The sequence below is a fragment of the Alligator mississippiensis genome, chromosome 7 (assembly GCF_030867095.1).
Source record: "Alligator mississippiensis isolate rAllMis1 chromosome 7, rAllMis1, whole genome shotgun sequence".
NCBI classification, from domain to species: Eukaryota; Metazoa; Chordata; order Crocodylia; family Alligatoridae; genus Alligator; species Alligator mississippiensis.
The window spans coordinates 53,605,620-53,624,337 of NC_081830.1; the positions used below are offsets into that span (position 1 = coordinate 53,605,620).

An 18,718-nucleotide genomic window follows, 5' to 3' on the forward strand; every position below is an offset into this window, starting at 1 on the left:
TATTACTTCAATTAATTATTCTTCTCTTATGCTGTTTCCCTTTTTTTTGTCTGGTTGTGCCATCTACCCGTATATTCCGTTAGCACTGCTTCATGAATCTGCAATTGTTCTGTATTGCATGAATGCTGTTAAGCATACTTTTTCTCTGTTCATTCATCAACAGGGCCTGCCTTGCCAGAGTTAAATCTATTGATGTCACACAAGTAAAGGTTTTCAGGTTCAGGTCTTGAGTCAGTCAATATTCATAGAAGCTGCCCATTGGTTGGGTCACATCTGTGGCTGCTCCTGAAGCTCTCTCTTACTCATTTTCATCAGACTGCACCAGTGTCATTACAAATAACACAAATGATATTGTAATGCATCCTACCAAGCACATCTGTCACAGGATAGTTTTTAATTTAAATGTCCAAAGTTACCTTTTGAACCCTTTAGACCAGGTGGCCCAATTACAGCAGGGCTGCCTGGGTCCCCAAAGATGCCTTTGTTTCCCTTTGGGCCAGGAATTCCCAAGCCTGGTAGTCCTGGGGGTCCTCTCATACCAGGATGTCCTGGGGTTCCGGGAAATCCTTTATCACCTGGCAGTGGTGGTCTGTAATCACCCTGTTGTAAATGAAAATATGTAAGAATAACCCATTGTTTTCTGTTATCTATAAGTACAAAATGTCAGCAATATTTAATATGTCACTCCTATGCCATCAAATGACAGAATGGTAAACCTGCTCATTCAGTGACTTTTCATCATGACATATGAAATTGCCTTTGTCATTGGACCAGTTTTTTCTCTTGAAGTGAGATATTCCCCTTACCCATGATTAGTGTTCAAAGCCTGGGTGACATACCAAGTCACTGAAGCAGACTGGGAATAACAGACAGTAGATTCTGATTTCTAATGACCATTTCTGATGCTCATTTACAATGAAGCTGTTGATAAATATTTTAAAACACATGATCTGATCAAAGCTAAGTATATCTCCACCAGATATACAACTTGAAGGCAACTCTTTTAAGCATTAAGTAACCTGTGCTCTCTAAGTAAGGTGGTATTAATAGGAACAACTGGTGGGTAGATACACAGAAGCTATGACTTAGCGGCTCAATGTACCATGAAGAACTATTTTACTTACATAATAAAAATAATGGTCCTTTTCTGATCTACTGGTCTGATGCTTTTTCTTTAAGATGGCAATAAAAGGAAAGTTAGGTTCTCATGTCTAAGGCTTCCATACCACTTAAACAAGTTTAGATTAAAATGAGGAGTAAAAGTAAAATGATGACCAGAAGCTACTGTAAGTCACTGTTATGTATTTCTGCAGGATTGGATAAATAAGCTGGGCCTCAGAGGAATCCCAACATGTTAAATGTGTAAAAAAAAATTAGGCATGATTGAAAGAATACAGATAAACAGTTTAAAACTGTGATATTTATTTTATTTTGGAGAATCTAATTGTTTTGTGTCAAGACTGTGAGCACTACATGAAAGGACAAACTGCTCATTTGTAATGGAGTTGGTAGTATACAGAGTAGGAAGCTAGTGCCTTCACCTTGTTGGGGAACTGTTTTTCTGAAATACATTTTCCTATCATTTATAAAACAAATTGATGAAGGTACTTAAATCAATGCGACACAGAAGGTCTTAGCAGAGAAGGAGGAGGTCAAGAAAGATTTTACTATATAGAAGGCTGTGTGAAAGGTGCAGAGATGGGTATAGGAAAAGAACACTGACAGAAAGAGGGGATATAATGAGTTCAGGGAATATAACTAACAGAAGACAAAGGCAGAGTATCAATATACATTGAAACTAAGCTCAAAGAATTTGAATGAGGAGTGAGTGGAATGATTTTAGGAGGGTTTGGCTATGGTCACAATATAAGTGAAGTACATGAGTTTTTTGTAGCAGAGGTGTTGATAAGCAGTTGCTTAATCATGTCAAATGGCCAGAAAGAGAAGGTTAAAAGATCTTGAAAGTGTATCAAGAAGAGATTATTGCTGATGGGGGAGAAGCCAAATTAATAAAGGAGAGAGTTAATAGAGAGATCTGGAAGGCGATGGGAGTAGGAGAGGGTACACAGAATCTTTGCATTTCCAGGCCCAGAACCAGTATATTCAGAAATTATACATGAGTACCCAAATTTAAACAGCAGTATTATTTTAGGGACATCAGATTATTTTGCTATTGACCAGTAATCAACATTTTGCTATAGATTAACAGTAAACTATAAAACCAATTTACTTGTAAAATTTACATATGTAGGTCTGACTAGGAGGATTGACAAGAAGACCACCTGTGCCCGTCTTCCTAAGCCTGGCCCCCAGACCCCTGTAGTTACTCATGATATGGTTCAGACTACTCCTGGCCACATCATTTGTATCCACATGGATAAGGATCATGGGATAGTATGAGGATAGTATTGTCTTGTGTCATTGGCGATGCGTAGGAGGTGCATGTGCACTCACATGCACCCCCTGAAATTGGCGGTGTACCCCCTACGGTTGCCGGCCGTCATCATTGCTGGTGGTACCTGTGGGCAGTCGCCACTCACTATGCCCCCTCCCACCAGCACTGCTGTGGCTGCCTGTGGGAGCTCCCCTCCCGCTGCTGTCATGGCCACCGCCTGAGGGCAGTCACCATACCCCCCCAGCTTCAGGAAACTCACAACATTCATGTTGTAAATAATTCTAATAATCTTTGGTGGTACTGATTTTTTTCTGTTAACAGTTGATCTGTTTATAAGGTAAAATATTAAAAACTTTAATACAAATGAGGAACTTTAATGATTGCTAAGAGAGTTAAACATACCGGAAGTCCTTTTTCTCCAGGCATTCCCCGCTCTCCATCTCTTCCAGCACTACCATTTTGGCCTGGAAATCCTGGAATCCCAGGAAAACCCTTTTCTCCTTTTTTTCCTTAGTATAATAAAAAAATTAAGTGTGCCATATACCCCAGCCTGTCGTTTCCTAATTTCTGCTCAGGTGAATGATAAACGATTATTAACATTTATACAAAAGAGCCAAGTCTATACAAGCTCATAACTAGAATTTCTTTAATACAGGATTTAAGTCTTTTTTTCCCCTCATCATTTGGAACAATTAATTTTTAATGATATTCCCTTTAGCTATTCTCACAACTATTTTAAATTTGTTTTCCATGAACTTTTATGAAAGTATAGGTTTTTGCACAACATTAATTTAATAAAAATATTCAAGGCAAAAACTTCACCACACCATGTGAAATCTTTTGTAAATAAAAACCAGTGAATAAATTGCTGTGTTCCAAAATCCAAATCACCACATAGGCGCATCTACATATGCATATTAAATGTGCAACAATAAACTCCGGTGCACATTGTGCCAGAGTTCATTGATCCCGGGTGCTATGTAAGTGCACCAGGGATCACAGCACATTGAGCTGAGTCAGAGCAGCCCCAGCTGGCAGGAGGTCCAGGGGGTCAGCTTGCCAGCTGGGACTGAACCAGCTCAATGCGCTACAGTGGGGCTGGCTGGGGCATGAGGGTACTTCAGTGCAGGGCTACCTGGCAGGCAGCTCCCACACTGAAGCACCCTTGTGCCCCAGGCAGTTAGGTTAGCATCTGCATGTGCACTGCTGCACACAGAAAAACTCCTCAGCAGGATAGTACTTGTATTTGAAGAGTTCATTAGTTTCCTGCAGCCTAACAGGGCCACGTGTGTAGACACAGAGACATTTACTGAGAAGCTAATTATGCAACTGCAGTAAATATCTCATGTAGATGTGCCCAGTGTAGCTCAAACAGAAGCTTACTAAGAGCTGAATCAACTGTTTTGCTAAGGCAGTATATTTGTTTCCACTGAATCTCTATGCAAAGATTGCAATGTTAGCAATTACATTTATTCTTAATTTGTTACATGATTCTATCACTTTCCCAATCTTTTCTAAATTATACACAGGCCTATGGACAGCTTGTGAACTGTTTCCATGCAAAAATGTGAAATGTAAAATTCAAGTTGTAGAATGTGTCCCATGTTGTTTCTGTTTCCTGATCGGTTAGGTGTGATTCTTACAAACAGGAACAGGATTTCTGAGGACACTCAGATTTAGAATTTCTCTCTGGGATGAAGTCACTGGTTTAGGGAGAGGTAGCCTACAATAAGCAGGTTCAAGGAACTTCAGGAAACAATTCCAAATTAATGATTTTTCTTCACACTCAAGTAGGTTGCATTTTGCTTGCTCCTAGCTGTGTTCTCTGTAAGATGCTAAATAATATTTACATGAACATAAATAATCAGTTGATCACCTACAAATGAAAAGAAGCACAAAGTACAGACACCTGTTTTGAGTATGGAGGGTGGTGCACAGATAGCAGAATAGCAAAATATTTACAGAAGTCACTAGGTATGTGCTCTGTGTACACATCTGCAACGCCAATGGGAGTTGCAGCACCTCTATAACAGTCACCTTCATAAAGAGCCAGGGTAGTTTTACCAGCATGAGTATTACCATGTTATCACGCAGTGGGTGCATCTACACATGCATGAATGCGCTTCTCCTAAATAAATGTGTATTAGCCTGCCCTAATGCGCAGTAGCGAAAGTGCATGCTTTTGAAGTGCTGCTTAATGCATAGTAGACCATTTTAATGTGCATTAGCACATTTGCACATATTTTACGCAACACTTTAATGTGCAGTAAAATAGGCTACTGTACATTAAAATGCAGGTGTAGACCTGCCCAATATGTGTTAAATGAAACAAACTGGGTACAAGGAAGGAACAGATTTACCTTTGGTTCTGATTCTAGCTGGGTCACCCTTTTCTCCTTTCTCCCCACGCATTCCAGGGGTACCATGGAGTCCCTTATTGAAAAAGAAAATGTACTAAATAATTTAACTCACATAATAAACATGTGTTAGGTTTATTCCCCATACTGTTTCCCAATACAGAGTTTGTAAAAACACAAAACAAAACAAAACAACAACCACCACCAAAAAAGAGCTTCCTGCAAAGGTACTAACAAAATATATATATGGCGGGCCTTATTCTTCATGCCAGTTCACATAACACTACTGAAATACATGCAGAAACAATTATATAAAAATCACTGTAATGCAGAGAAGAACTGGGCCACACAACCTTTATTCAAGTAAAAGCAACAATATTTAAGCAAGTTGTAGGGTTCACAAGGTCTTTCCATTATAGGCCCCCATCCTCCAATGCTAATAGTGTTCTTTCCTTTTGGATTTCAGTGGTTGTTGGATTAAGCTCACACTATGTGAAAGCACAGTGATACATAAGGAAAAACTTCTGTGTCAACTGAAGCTTATATTGTGAGTTAAGCCTACATTCAAAGGAATGATGTAAATTTAAAATCTCACTTGTATCCAAAAATTCTGCCCATTCTTTTAATAAGCGGAACCAGTCTTCTCTGACTGAAAGAAATTAAAGGAGTTGAGGTATTTTTTCTTTGCTATGTGAAACAGCACTTTTGTCCCAGTCAGTATAATTTGTTTCACATATTATAATCAGGTAGGGCCTGAAACATGAAAGATAGGAATATATTTTCTTGTGTAGGAGGGTTCAGCTCCACAGATTTGCAGGATTGAGACATTAATTAATCAGTTTCCCCTGTTACCACGTACCTCTTTCAAATGATAGGGAAGAGAAAAATATTTTGTAAATAAGAATATGTGATTGTAAACCTTAAAATATTGGCAGCTTTCAGAAAAAGATAATGTGCATGAAACTACCATTGACTTATTTTTAAAAACTTTCCAGATATTGGATTAGCAGTCCACTTCCCTTAATATTTCAAAATAAATTAGACATTTATGAAAATAAATAAAAGACCAGAAAAGGAACAGAAACTTAAGTGAAAATGGGTTTGAACACCTCATCTTTATCAATATGTTATTTTTGACAAATTGATTTTTTTGCTTCTGTATTTGTCCTCTTAATATAAATAATCCAAGAATAAAAGGTAATAAAAATATAAATTATACTAAGAAAACTATTCATTCTTTTGAGGAAAAACAAAATTAACAAATTTTCTTCTTGATGCGGCTTGAACACTATAAAATATCCACCAACAACTTTTCTTAAATGTATGTAGATGGAACTAAGATTAAATTAACTATGATAAACATTTATGAACGGAAAAGGCAACCTGTTTGACCTGAAAGAAATTCAAGATTATACTAAAAATTAACAACTTCACAATTACTGTAACAATCGAAGTAGTATAGGTGAGAATCTTTGTTGTGCTGTCACAGGTAGCTAGACGGACTTTGGGATCATGTTTGTTTTTGTGTTTGAAAAGTGCAAGCAAATAAAAGGTTGGGCTGTAGACCCCGCATCTTTTATCAATAGCCTGCCTGCAAGGTTACCTGTAACCTGGGTAATAGTGAAGAGGGTTCTTTTAAGTCCTACATTCACAGTCCTATTTACTTTTAGATTCCTATGCAGGCACATGAAAAGGTCAATTTGGGAGTTCTAGTAATTTTCCCAGTATGGAAATGTTGTGCTTATTGGCATAGCTTCATTCCATTAGAGCTTTATTGCCAGTATCCATTTAATTAAAAAATAGTAAATTTTGTTTAAGGGCTGAATCCTGATAGAGCAAACACTTTCTGTATAGTGATGAAAAACAAGGGGTTGTCAATTAATATGGTTTCAGGCTGGCTTCAACAATCAAGGACAATAAAAAGTCCTTCCTCAGGTATATAGAGGGCAAAAGGAAAGCTCAGAGCAACATAGGGCCCCTGCAGGACAAATCAGGACAGTTGGTGGTTGACGCAGGGAAAAAAGCAGAGCTCTTCAGTGAGTTCTTCGCTTCAGTAGTTCTATGTACTGACCAAGCCAATTCCCCCACCTCGATCACTGACAGATGTCCACATGGCACCAGTCCACCTACGGTTAGTTTTGAAATAGTTAAGGAGCTCCTGGAGGAGCTGGATGGGTGCAAGTCAGCAGGCCCGGATGACCTCCATCCATGGCTGCTGAAAGAATTGGCCAGTGTCATAGCTGAGCCGCTGGCACAGCTGTTCGAGCACTTGTGGTGCTCTGGCCAGCTCCCTGAGGACTGGAGAAGGGCCAATGTGGTACCTATTTTCAAGAAAGGGAGAAGGGATGAGCCAGGTAACTTTAGACCAGTCAGTCTTACCTCTATTCCTGGGAAAATCCTAGAGAAAATAATCAAAGAACAGATTTGTGCAGGCCCAGGAGGGGAAACCAGCACGGGTTTGTCACAGGTAGTTCTTGCCTGACAAACCTTGTAGCCTTCTATGACCAGGTCACACACTGCCTGGACGCGGGAGCCAAGGCTGATGTCATCTTCCTGGACTTTAGGAAGGCCTTCGAGACAGTTTCGCACCCTATCCTCATTGGGAAGCTAACAGACTGTGGAGTGGATGCCTACACAGTCAGGTGGGTGGCCAACTGGCTTAGGGATCGCACCCAAAGAGTGGTGGTGGATGGTTCCTTCTTGACCTGGAGGGAGGTGGGCAGTGGGGTCCCACAGGGTTCAGTCCTCGGACCGATATTATTCAATATCTTCATCGGCTATTTGGATGAGAGCGTGGAGAGCACCCTCTCCAAGTTCGCCGATGATACCAAGTTATGGGGCAAAGTTAGTACACCGGAGGGCAGGGAGCAGATTCAGGCTGACCTGGACAGGTTGGATCAATGGGCAGAGAGAAATAGGATGCAATTTAATAAAGATAAATGTAAGGTACTCCACCTGGGAAGGAGGAACCGCCAGCACACCTATAGGTTGGGGAGTGTCTTTTTCAGCAGCTCGGAGGCAGAGGGGGATCTTGGAGTCATAACTGACTCCAAGATGAACATGAGCCGGCAGTGTAACGAAGCCATCAACAAGGTCAATCGCACCTTGTCATGCATTAGCAGGTGCATGACTAATAGATCAAAGGAGGTGATGCTCCCCCTCTATGCAGCAGTGGTCAGGCTGCAGTTGGAGTACTGTGTCCAGTTTTGGGTGCTGCACTTCAAGAGGGACGCGGGGAATCTGGAGAGGGTCCAGACGAGGGCCACTCGCATGATTAGTGGCCTTCATGATAGACCCTACGGGGGGAGGTTGAGAGAGCTGAATCTCTTCAGCCTTCAAAAGAGACGGCTGAAGGGAGATCTTGTGGCCGCCTATAAATTTATTAGGGGAGGTCAACGGGGAATAGGGGAAGCGCTGTTTACTAAGGCGCCCCAAGGAGTGACTAGGAATAACGGGTGTAAACTAGTTGAGAGTGAATTTAGGTTAGATATTAGGAAGAAATTTTTCACAGTAAGGGTGGCCAGGATCTGGAATGGGCTTCCAAGGTAGGTGGTGCTATCACCTAGCTTGGAGATCTTCAAGAGAAGGTTAGATAATCACCTGGCTGGGGTCATCTGACCTCGGTCCTCTTTCCTGCCAGGAGCAGGGGGTCGGACACAATGATCCATTGTGGTCCCTTCCAACTCTACTATCTATGAATCTATGGTGCTGTTAAGTGATATACCTAAAAGAGTAGTGCTACCTTCTAGTGCTTATAAGGAGTAGTAGAGTCTATATTATGTTATATTTCCTTATCAGGCAAATGAGTGCTGCATTAAAAATTTCAAATAATTTTTTAGACAGAAATAAAGGAAATGTTTTGACATGATTAAAATTAAAGGAAACATTGCCAACTTCACAACTGTTCAACCAATCAACAGCAAGAGTTAGTTCCAAAATTAAATTATAGCTAAGAAAACCATTGTAATACATAGTAATGGCTAAGGGAACTCTGGGAAAGGATGTCCTATTATCTTGTACTAATGAACTTGGATATTATTCTGAAAGTATGGAGCGGTGGTACATACGCCACCAAGGGCGTATGTCCCAAGGGCAGCCATGATGCCACCTGGTGGTCTTGTGAATCCTGCGAGACTCTGGCTCTCCGGGTACCCTCCCTCTTTGCTCTCATCTGCCATGCCTTGTTGGTTATATTTTATTTAGGAAAAAGAGAGGCTGCCCCAGGATCCCAGAGTGAGCCCTTGTGTTCCTCAAGTCTACCAGTTCCTGACAAACCCCACCTGCCACTGTTCTGCCCTCAGGTGCTAAGTCTGGCCTTCCTGGCCCATTCTTGCCTTCCAGTACTCACCTTAATAGCTATTCATGGCCTCTGACCTCCTCTACAGACATACCTATGCCTTGCAGGTGTTACCAATTATTCATCAATCAGGATTTAGCTCCAATCTCTGCTCTAATCTGTTCAGACCTGTTATGTCTTCAGTTTCTCCCACTCTTGTCTACCACACAGTTTCTACCACTTATGTTTTCAGTTTCTACCACTCTTGGGCTCAGGTCTCTATGCCTTCATCAATCTCTGCCCCTCTTGGGGCTCTGGCTGCACCCCTCTAGGGCTCTGAGCCCCTGGCCCCATCTCTGGCTCTCTCTTTGTCTCTCTAGCTGGGTCCTTGGCACTAGTTCTTATCTTCCTGGGCATAGCAGCTTGCTCCCTGCCTCTGGTCAACTCAAGCCTCATGCCTCCCTGGCACCCTGGGACTCCAAACCTCCCCATCAGTCCTTATCCAGTTCCTTAGTAATAATTACAACCTGGTTTAAACCACAGGCCCAGCTTGTTAATATTGTAGCTTGATCATTGTGGGGGCCTCTATTTTCATGTGCAGATTGTAGCACCCCCACTACGCCCCCTGATTGGCTGAGGGGGCTGATTTAGGGCCAGGTATAATTGCAAGAGCAGAGGTCTTGCTCCCAAGGTCTCTGGTCACCACTGAAAAGCCCACAAATCTCCACCACTCTGGAAGAGGCAGCAACATCAGTAGCAGCTGTCTACCCTGCATTGTTTCTGACAGGCAGGGAGGGACAAGGGACAGCAGGAGGGAGAAGTTTGGGGGGATGAGTAGGGGAAGGGTTATTTTTCCCTCTGGCAAAAGGAACAGCAGAAGGAGAGAGCTTGGAGATGGGTTGGGGAGGGGCTGTTTGCGCCTCCAGGCAGAAAAACTAGGGTGCAGGAGGTTGGGGGGCACTTGAGGGCTGCCCTGACAGACAGCCCCAGCACCGGGTAGGGGAGGGGCTGTTTGTTCCTCCGTGTGTGTTCTCTCTACTTCCCACCCTCAACCCCTGGTGCCCCTCTAAGCATGCTGGCAATGTAACCAAAACATTCCTCATCCTGAGGGTTACCTCCTTGGAAGCCTTCAGCCCTTCACTCAGTCCTCAGCGCTGCCCCCTCAATCAGTAACTCAAGCCACAGCCATCTCAGCCCCAAGTACCTTCCCTAGCAGCCTACAGAGCCAGACTATTTACCCTGGCTCAAGCCCTAGGTTTATATGTCTCCCAGGCACTGCCTCTTTCTGGTCAGGAAACCACAGGTATTCTTTATTTAGGCTTGCTGGCTTAACTCCATGGCAGCTTACTGGTGTTGCCTAGCTGCTGCACCTGTGCCCTGGTTCCCTTGCAGGGCTCTACTCAGCTGTATCATTGCAGAGCAGTTAGATCAGCAATAAATCCTTACAGCTTACAAACTCCTAGGGACCTGCTGTTTGAAGCTCCTAGTGAGCACCTTTCCCTCTCTGAGGCTCTCCATACAGTTGTTTCCCTCTCTAAGAAACAGAGGCTCTAGGTTCCATGTTACAAGCAGTCAACTGATTCAAATGTATTTCTTCCCCTGCTTACATTATGTAATGTTTCTTGCCTTTTTGAAGGGGGTCTTTTCCCATAATCTAAAACCACAGTCTTCTGTGGAAAAAAACTGTACATGTCTAAAATATTTCTTATTAAAATGTTAGTTTCTTGAAACTAGAAATACAAGAGAAAATAAGGTACCAAGCAAAACCAGCCCTCCCCAAAACTTTCCAGTAAGTTGATATTAAGCTTGCCTTTCTCCTCTGGTCTGTCCTCCTGCAAGAGACAGGATCCTCTTCCATGCAAAATCAATTTCAAGTCCCCACAGAAGCATGATCCTGCAAGCCTCTTAGCCTTAGCCTCAGATATGCTCAGCTGAATCTGCCCCATGAAGTGCAAGAATACATGTGTCTGGCTACTCTGCCCCCTTCCCCTGAATTAATGCTTTCTACCTAGACAGCTGAGCTGCTTGACATTATTTTTATATTGAAACATGTAGGAGACACTCACCAGGAGTCCTGTTGATCCCCGTGTACCAGGCAAGCCTGAATCACCCTTCTGTCCACCCCTTCCAGGATATCCCATCTCTCCTTTCTGTCCCCGACCACCAGATGCTCCTGGTACTCCAGGTGGTCCAGCTGGGCCAGGACCACATGAGCAGCGACCTTCACTCCCTGTATGAATGTAAAAAAAATGACGTTGAACTGCTTGTGAAATATAAACAGCATTGAGAGATTTTCTGTAGGCAACTAGCAGGTAAGTGACTACACTGCCATTGTATCCCACCTCTCCCTTTAGAAAAGGAAATCATGTTACTCTCCCTATACAAGCCATGTTATTTTTGCCCTATGTGGGACAAGTACTCTATTGGTGCATGGCCACTGACATTAGTAGAACTGCACTGACACCACATTTGAGTCATTATTTTGATGGAATCATTAAAGTCTGTAGAGTTACCACACATGTTTGTTGCCAGGTTTAGGCATTTAATGATGAGCTATTTGAATGGAGTCCCCACCAAGAACTATTGCTGTTGATGTGTACTTGCCTTTTTCTCCTTTTTCACCGTTTCGACCTGGAAATCCCATTTGGCCTTTTGCTCCCAATTCTCCAGGGGGCCCATTGCTAGTACAAACTCTACCTTAAGGGGAAAAAAACATGTTGAACATTCCTACAGTTCAGGGGATGTCTTCTCTCTCTCTTGCTCCCTCTTCTTCTCCCTTTCCCTCTCTTTCTGTTTCTCTCTCTTTCTCTTTCCTCTAACCACCCCCCCATGATCTTATAAAGTGCTTTGCAAGCCACTGCTTACAGCAGGGCTGGGCAATTATTTCAACTGGAGGGCTGCCTAACAAGTTTTGGTGAGCTGTCAAGGCCTACAAGGGTAGCCCCACCCCTTGACAGGTGCCTCTCCCCTTGGTCGTCATCTTGGAACCAGAAGTCCTGCCCTAACCCCTGACCTTTGCCACCGGAGGTCCCTCCCCTTGCCCCCAAAAGTATGCCTTTTGGGAAGGGGGTTTGCCATCTTGGAACTGAGAAAAAACCCAAATTATATACTAAAAATCAAACATTGACAATAACCATCTTTTAATTTGATTTAAAAAAATATTTTGTCCTGATTTGTGTGTGTTTGCATCATATATATAGAGGTGATTGAATAACAGCTCAAAATGAGGTCTTACTCTTGTATATTGCAGACAGGAGGGGGGTTGAGGCGGGGTATGGGTGGCTGGGTATGCAGTTTGTGGGGGGCTGTGGGTGTGTGTGTATGTGGGATGTGGGGGAAAGTGTGGGGGTGTGTGTGGATGTGGATGGGTAGGTATGGTGAGAGGTGTAACAGGGAACCTAGCCCTGTTACCAAGAAACAGGGTGGTCCCTTTAAATCCAGAACCTCCCAGGCACAGCCGACCGGTCGAGTAGGGGTTAAGTATCGAGCCCTGCTAGCTGATCTGGTGACAGGAAGGGGAAGGCCAGAACCATATAAACTGCAAGTGGAGAAGGCCAGAGAGGCAGACTCCCAATTACTATGGTGCAGCTGCAGCAGCCTCTTTGGAAAGAATATGCCACACTGTGAGACAGAAGCACAATCACATAAAGTAAGCGGGCACTTTGCCTCTCTTATTTCTTTATTATTATTTTCAATATATGGCCACAGGAACCTATGGTTTACATTTGATGTTAAAAATGCCAGTGGTTTGTGGCTAAGGCTGTAGGGGTGGAGGAGGCTCAAGAAGCCCTGCTGCACTAGGGGTGCTGCACTAGGGCCACAAGCCCAAAGTTGCTTGAAAGGGACATAGGAGCCTTGAAGCCAGTTCCTAGTGAGTGGACTTAGGCAAAAGAAAGAGGGGCAAAGCCAAAGGGGGCTGAGGCCCCAAAAGTCTGGTGCCACAGGGGCACACATTGCAGAAGGGCCAGTAGGCCTGGTGTTGCGGAAAGCATGAAATGGAGGGCCTTGAGCCCAAGTGAATTAAAGAGCTAGAGCCTCGGAGTCGAGCCCCAATCAGTTGGTTTTGACTTACAGGCCTAGCTAGAGAGAGAGGGGGTAAGCCCACAGTGGCTGAGACCCCAACATAAAGAGAAATTTATAAAACCATCTGTGAGGCTCGGGGCATGTCAAAGGGGAGGTAGGAGCATGCATTTTTGCCCTTATGGCAACACCTCATTATTCTATGGGTGGTGAGCCTGGAGCCTGTCTGAGAACCTGTGGCTCAGCCTCCATTTTTCTTTAGAACCAAGTAACATCAAGTTGTGGCAGGCAAATAAAGTAGGGGGAAGCTGATCCCCAGAGAAGAAAAATCCAGCAAGACTTGATGGGGGGGCACACTTACTGGCATATTTAAAAAAAAAATGCAGCCGAAGACAGCCCCCTGTCACAGGGGGCTTGTGGGGGGTGTTTGTGGGGATGTGTGGGGGGGTATGGTGTTTGTGGGGGGCTGGGGGGTGTTTGGAGGGGGAGGGTGGCTGGGGGCGTGTGGAAGGGCAGGATGGCTTGGGGTGTGTGGGGTGTACGAGGGGAGGTGTGGGTCCATGTGTGTGGTGGGGTGTGTGCATGTAGCGGTGAACGGGATTCCACCAGAGACGTGTGTGTGGGGGTGGGGTTATGTGTGGGCAGGGGGGTGGGGCTGTGGGGGAAGGGTGTGGTTGGTTGCAGTGTTTGTGGGTTGTGTGATTGTATGCGGGGGAGGGTGTGATTGTGGGGTTTGTAGGGAAGGGTTTGTGAGTATGGTGGGGTGTGCATGGGACCCCTGCACGTGCCCCCCTGAGCCGGTCAGCACCCGCCCCTGCAACAGCCTGTACATGCCAGGATGCCCTGCATTTGCTCTGTGCTGCCACCGGGCAGCCCAGGCAGCATAGACACAGGGCAACCTGGACGCAGGCTCCAGGTGGCTGCATCAGGAACAGCCGGCAGTGGTGAGGGGGAGGGGCCACTTTTCCCTTGTGCTGAGCAACAGCTTCTATCCTGTGCTGCTGAGCCTGGGTGGGCAGGCCTGGAGCAGGTGTGGTGTGTGCAGTGTTGCATCTATGCAGTGTGTATCCCCATTGGTACTGCGGGGCTGGGGCCAGCAGCAGCTGGAAAGAGCTGCCATCACTTAGGCTACCTAGAAAGACAGTCCAGCTGCGGAGCCACCCCAACCCCACTGTGCCCAGGAGGGGTGGGGGGGGCAGGATGCGCTACAGCTGGATAATGACTGGGTCAGGCAGGAGAGAGGGACCCACAGTGGGCTGGAAAAAGACCTGCCATGGGCCAGATCAGCCTGTGGGCCATATTTTGCCCACCCCCGGCTTACAGCATCATTCTTGGAACTGGGCCAGATAAGAGGTGAGGTCAGAATTGATGCTGACAGATGTGAACCCCCCCCCCCCCTGCACTTTACTAAAAAACAAAGCATTAGTTCGATCCAGCATCGGGGGGGGGGGGTGTTTTTACATCTGTAAGCAGCCATTAAGTTTATATACAACACTCCTGCAGAAATACTGAGTTTTGGGGGACAACTGCCTGGATTCTTCTTGAGACAACCAGCATAAAAGAGTCAATGTGGTCACTATTTTCAAGAAGGGGAAAAAGGATGATCTGGGTAACTATAGGCCAGTTAGCCTCACCTCTATCCTTGGAAAAACCTTTAAAAAAATTATTAAGGATCACATTTGTGGGAGTCCAGTAGGAAAAATAATGCTGAAGGGCAACAAGCATGGCTTCACAGCAGGTTGATCCTGCCTGACTAACCTTGTTTCTTTTTATGACCAGGTCACAAAATGCTTAGATGCAGGAATTGAGGCAGATGTCATCTATTTGGATTTTTAAAAGGCCTTTGATACAGTGTTGCATCCCATTCTTACAAACAAATTAAGTGGTTGTGACATAAATTATTATATGGTCAGGTGGGTAGAGAATTTGCTTACATGACACACACAGAAGTTGGTTTATGACCTGGAAAATGTGGGCAGTGGAGTTTCCCCCAAGGTTCGGTTCTTGGACCAGTGCTGTTCAGTATCTTCATCAATGACTTGGATGAGGGCACGGAAAACACTCTGTCCAAATTTGTGGAAGACACCAAATTATGGGGCATAGTAAACACACTGGAGGGCAGGGAGCAGATTCAGGCAAAACTGAATAGATTGGGAAAGTGGGCAGAACAAAATAGGATGCAGTTTAACAAAGATTTGTGCAAAGTGCTGCATCTAGGGAGGAAGAATCAACAACACAACTACAGACTGGGAGGTCACTTTCTAAGCAGCAAAGCAGCAGAAAGGCATCTTAGAGTCATAGTCAACTCCAAAATGAACATGAGTCACCAATATAATGAAGTGATAAGTAAAGCCAACCACACTCTTTCGTGCATTAGAAGGTGCATCACGAACAGGTCTAAGGTGGTGATACTTCCCCTCTATGCAACACTGGTGAGACTGCAGCTGGAGTACTGCATCCAGTTCTGGGTACTGCACTTCAAGAGGGATGTGGATAACCTTCAGAGGGTCCAAAGGAGGACTACTCATATGGTTAAGGGCCTGCAGGTAACATCCTACAAGGAGAGATTGAGGGACCTGAATCTCTTCAGCCTCTGCAAAAGAAGGCTGAGAGGGGATCTTGTGGCCATCTACAAATTCATTTGGGGCAGGGGGGCAGAGCAGCAAGGAATAGGGGATACTCTGTTTACCAGGGTGCCCGTTGGGGTTACTAGGAACAATGGCCATAAACTGACAGAGCACGTTTAGATTAGACATTACGAAAAATTTCTTTATGGTGAGGGTTTGCCAAACCCTGGAATGGACTTCCAAGGGAGGTGGTACTCTCCCCTACCTTGATGGCCTTTAAGAGGAGACTAGACAAGCACCTGGCTTGGGTCATCTGACCCCACTGGTCTTTCGTGTCCAGGGCAGGGGGTCGGATTTGATGATTTACTGAGGTCCCTTCCAACCCTAAAAATCTATTAAATCTATGAAAAGATGTGACTTGACATGCTTCTGCCACCTTTTTTTGGTTTACAAGGTTAAATCGCCTAGACAGGTTTAAAAATCTCAAGATAAATTTAAAACAATGACCTCCTAAAAAATCCAAAATCAGGGAGGGAAAAAATCCAAATCAGTATTCCCCAATAAAGAAGCATGGACACCAAGATTCTAACAAAGAAGTGATAGTGTTGATAGCATCACAGATTATGTTAAACTTTTCCTTCTCCTATTAGTTTCATTGTCTGCTAGAACTGCTGCTACTTGCAAACAAGGGCCTGATTCTAAGCAGTGACATTGATGTGACTCCAGAATACCCACATTACCTCACTGATTGCTGATGAAAGTTCAGATTTTGTGTAGTTCATAGTTTCAAGGGGGAAATGAAGAGAGAAATACAGACAGTTCCTATTAACAAGTAACACAGTAAAAAACATTTTATCTACATCTTATGATAAGGGGTACAGTTCTAGTTGTACAATGAATTACTCTGGTGGGGATGAACTTAAGGTGGAAAAAAAGATTGTTGAGGCTACCCTGTAATATAAAACCAACAAAACAGATTTAAACCAAGAAAAGCATTTCAGTAATTTTCTGTATAGCAAATGAACTGCTACATGGAAAACCTAAAGGAAACTATAAACCATTATTATTAGCCTTTTTGTATTGACTGCCCCCCACACCCAACTGTCTACTCATAATGATCCTCACTCATATAATATACTTTTTCTGTACTTTTATGTTGTTTAGCTTACCAGGTGTTCCAGACACACCACGTCTTCCTGGTGCTCCTGGTAACCCTGGTGTGCCTGGAGCCCCTGGTCTTCCTGGATTTGATTCAGCTCTTCCAGAGAGACCAGGGTCACCTTGAAAACCTGGATGGCCTTGTGCACCAGTCACTCCTGGTAGGCCAGGAAGGCCTGTAGGACAAATAATGAAGTAAGAACAGTATAGCATCATGATGAATATTTAGGAGTTATGAAAAAGAAACAAGTGGCTAAACAAGACCTTCATGTGGAAAAGCCCCCATATGGAGGGCAAGAAAATCACATTCTCTGATGTTTACCCTGCAGAATTTTCAAAGCTCCAGGGGCAGGGCTGTCCAACATGCAGGTCCCTGAAGCCACCTTGCCCACTGGCACAGTCCGTGCAGCACGGGGCCATGCACTGTCAGTGCAGCTTGCACAGCAGGGGAGGGAAAGGAGGGAATTCCAAGGGCCTGCCCCTGCAGTGTAGGGCCCATTAAGTGTGTGGCTTAGCATGTGGCCTTCTGCTGTACTGAAAATGGACAGCCCTGCTTTAGAGGCATAAGACTTTGAGGCAGCTGAGGGGACAGGGGTATTCAAGGAGCAAGGGCTTGTTGTGATATCTTTTATTGGACCAACTGTATAGCTAGTGGAGATGCTGGCCAAGCTTTCAGACATAAAATACCCTTCTTCAGTTTAATGTCATAAAGCTTGTGCAAACCTCTCCCAACTATACAGTGGGTCTAATAAAAGATGTCATCAAAAAAAACCCTTGTCTCCAATACTTTTCCTGAATGATCACAGCTACAATAACACTCCAGCCCTACTGGGGCTATTCAAGCCTTTTTGCTCTCCAGGATTCATGGAAAATGGAAGCTCCCTCTCTTGTAGAGGACCTGTTCTCCTAGTGCCACCACTTTGCTCCTGCAATCCTGGGATTGTTTAATCCCACTGTATTTCCACTGAACCCATGTAAAGGAACAGCAAAGAGCAAGTTTATGTTAGCAGAGTCATTTGTGTTCTTGATTTGGCAGGTTATACTTCCACTAGCACAATAACAAGCCTGCCATGTAAAATAAAGCCTCCACTGCCTGGCTCCATCTCACATGCTACCCCATTGCAAAGCCACAGAGCCCAAACTATGTGGTGTTGGCTCTCAGGTGCTTTGGGGGGCTGTTGAGAAGAGCAGTACAACACTTCTCTTGAAAGGTCTTTTCAATGCCATTTTATGGTAGAAGACCATTCAAGTCATACATAACATACTAATGCTTGTAAGCAAAGAAAAACAGACAGACCAAAAAAGAGTTTAAATTAATCTTTACTTTTTAAAAACCTCAAACATTAGAAAGTATGAACTGTGCAGCTGAAGGATCCAGTGAATTCTCCACACTGCCATATAATCCTTCATCACTCAACCTCACACTGCCTCCTCAAAATTCAAGTTGCATTCTAAAATTATGCAAAGGCTAAAATAATAAAAGACTGCCCTGGCTTTGTGCTCACAGGTTCTACTGGCTGGTCAGTTAAGGACAGTACAGAGCTTACATATGATCACTTTCCGTTCTATGGCCTCTTACTTGCTCCATCTTCACCTGGTCTTCCTGGTGGGCCGGAAGGACCAGCTGGTCCATCTGACCCAACTTCTCCATCAGGACCTGGAAATCCCGGGTCTCCTCGAGGACCTATATGAAATCATAGGAAGTGGTGATTTAATACTTTATGTTTATGATCTGGGAACCTTCATAATTAAAAGACATCCCCATTTCTTTAGTCTGTATTACACCATTTTAATATAAATTAATTAAATTTTAAAAGGTGATGAGACTTTAGTTACTTATAGGAACATAACTGTCTTACTGGGTCAGACCAGAGGCCCATCTAGCCCAGTATCATATATGTTACGGTTGCAGAGAATGAATACTACAGGGAAGAATACAGATGCA

General features: G+C 44.1%; 1 protein-coding gene across 1 annotated transcript in view; it reads right to left on the reverse strand.

Moving 5' to 3' along the window:
- The window catches only part of COL4A4 (collagen type IV alpha 4 chain), a 132,661-nt gene that overhangs the window by 63,377 nt on the left and 50,566 nt on the right, over positions 1-18,718 (reverse strand). The window contains exons 19-25 of the mRNA XM_059731860.1: positions 18,353-18,457; positions 16,785-16,949; positions 11,633-11,725; positions 11,095-11,258; positions 4,756-4,828; positions 2,798-2,904; positions 417-600 (exon numbers count right to left, since the gene is read on the reverse strand). Coding sequence (XP_059587843.1) covers positions 417-600; positions 2,798-2,904; positions 4,756-4,828; positions 11,095-11,258; positions 11,633-11,725; positions 16,785-16,949; positions 18,353-18,457 — 891 coding nt within the window. The remainder of the gene's footprint in view (positions 1-416; positions 601-2,797; positions 2,905-4,755; positions 4,829-11,094; positions 11,259-11,632; positions 11,726-16,784; positions 16,950-18,352; positions 18,458-18,718) is intronic.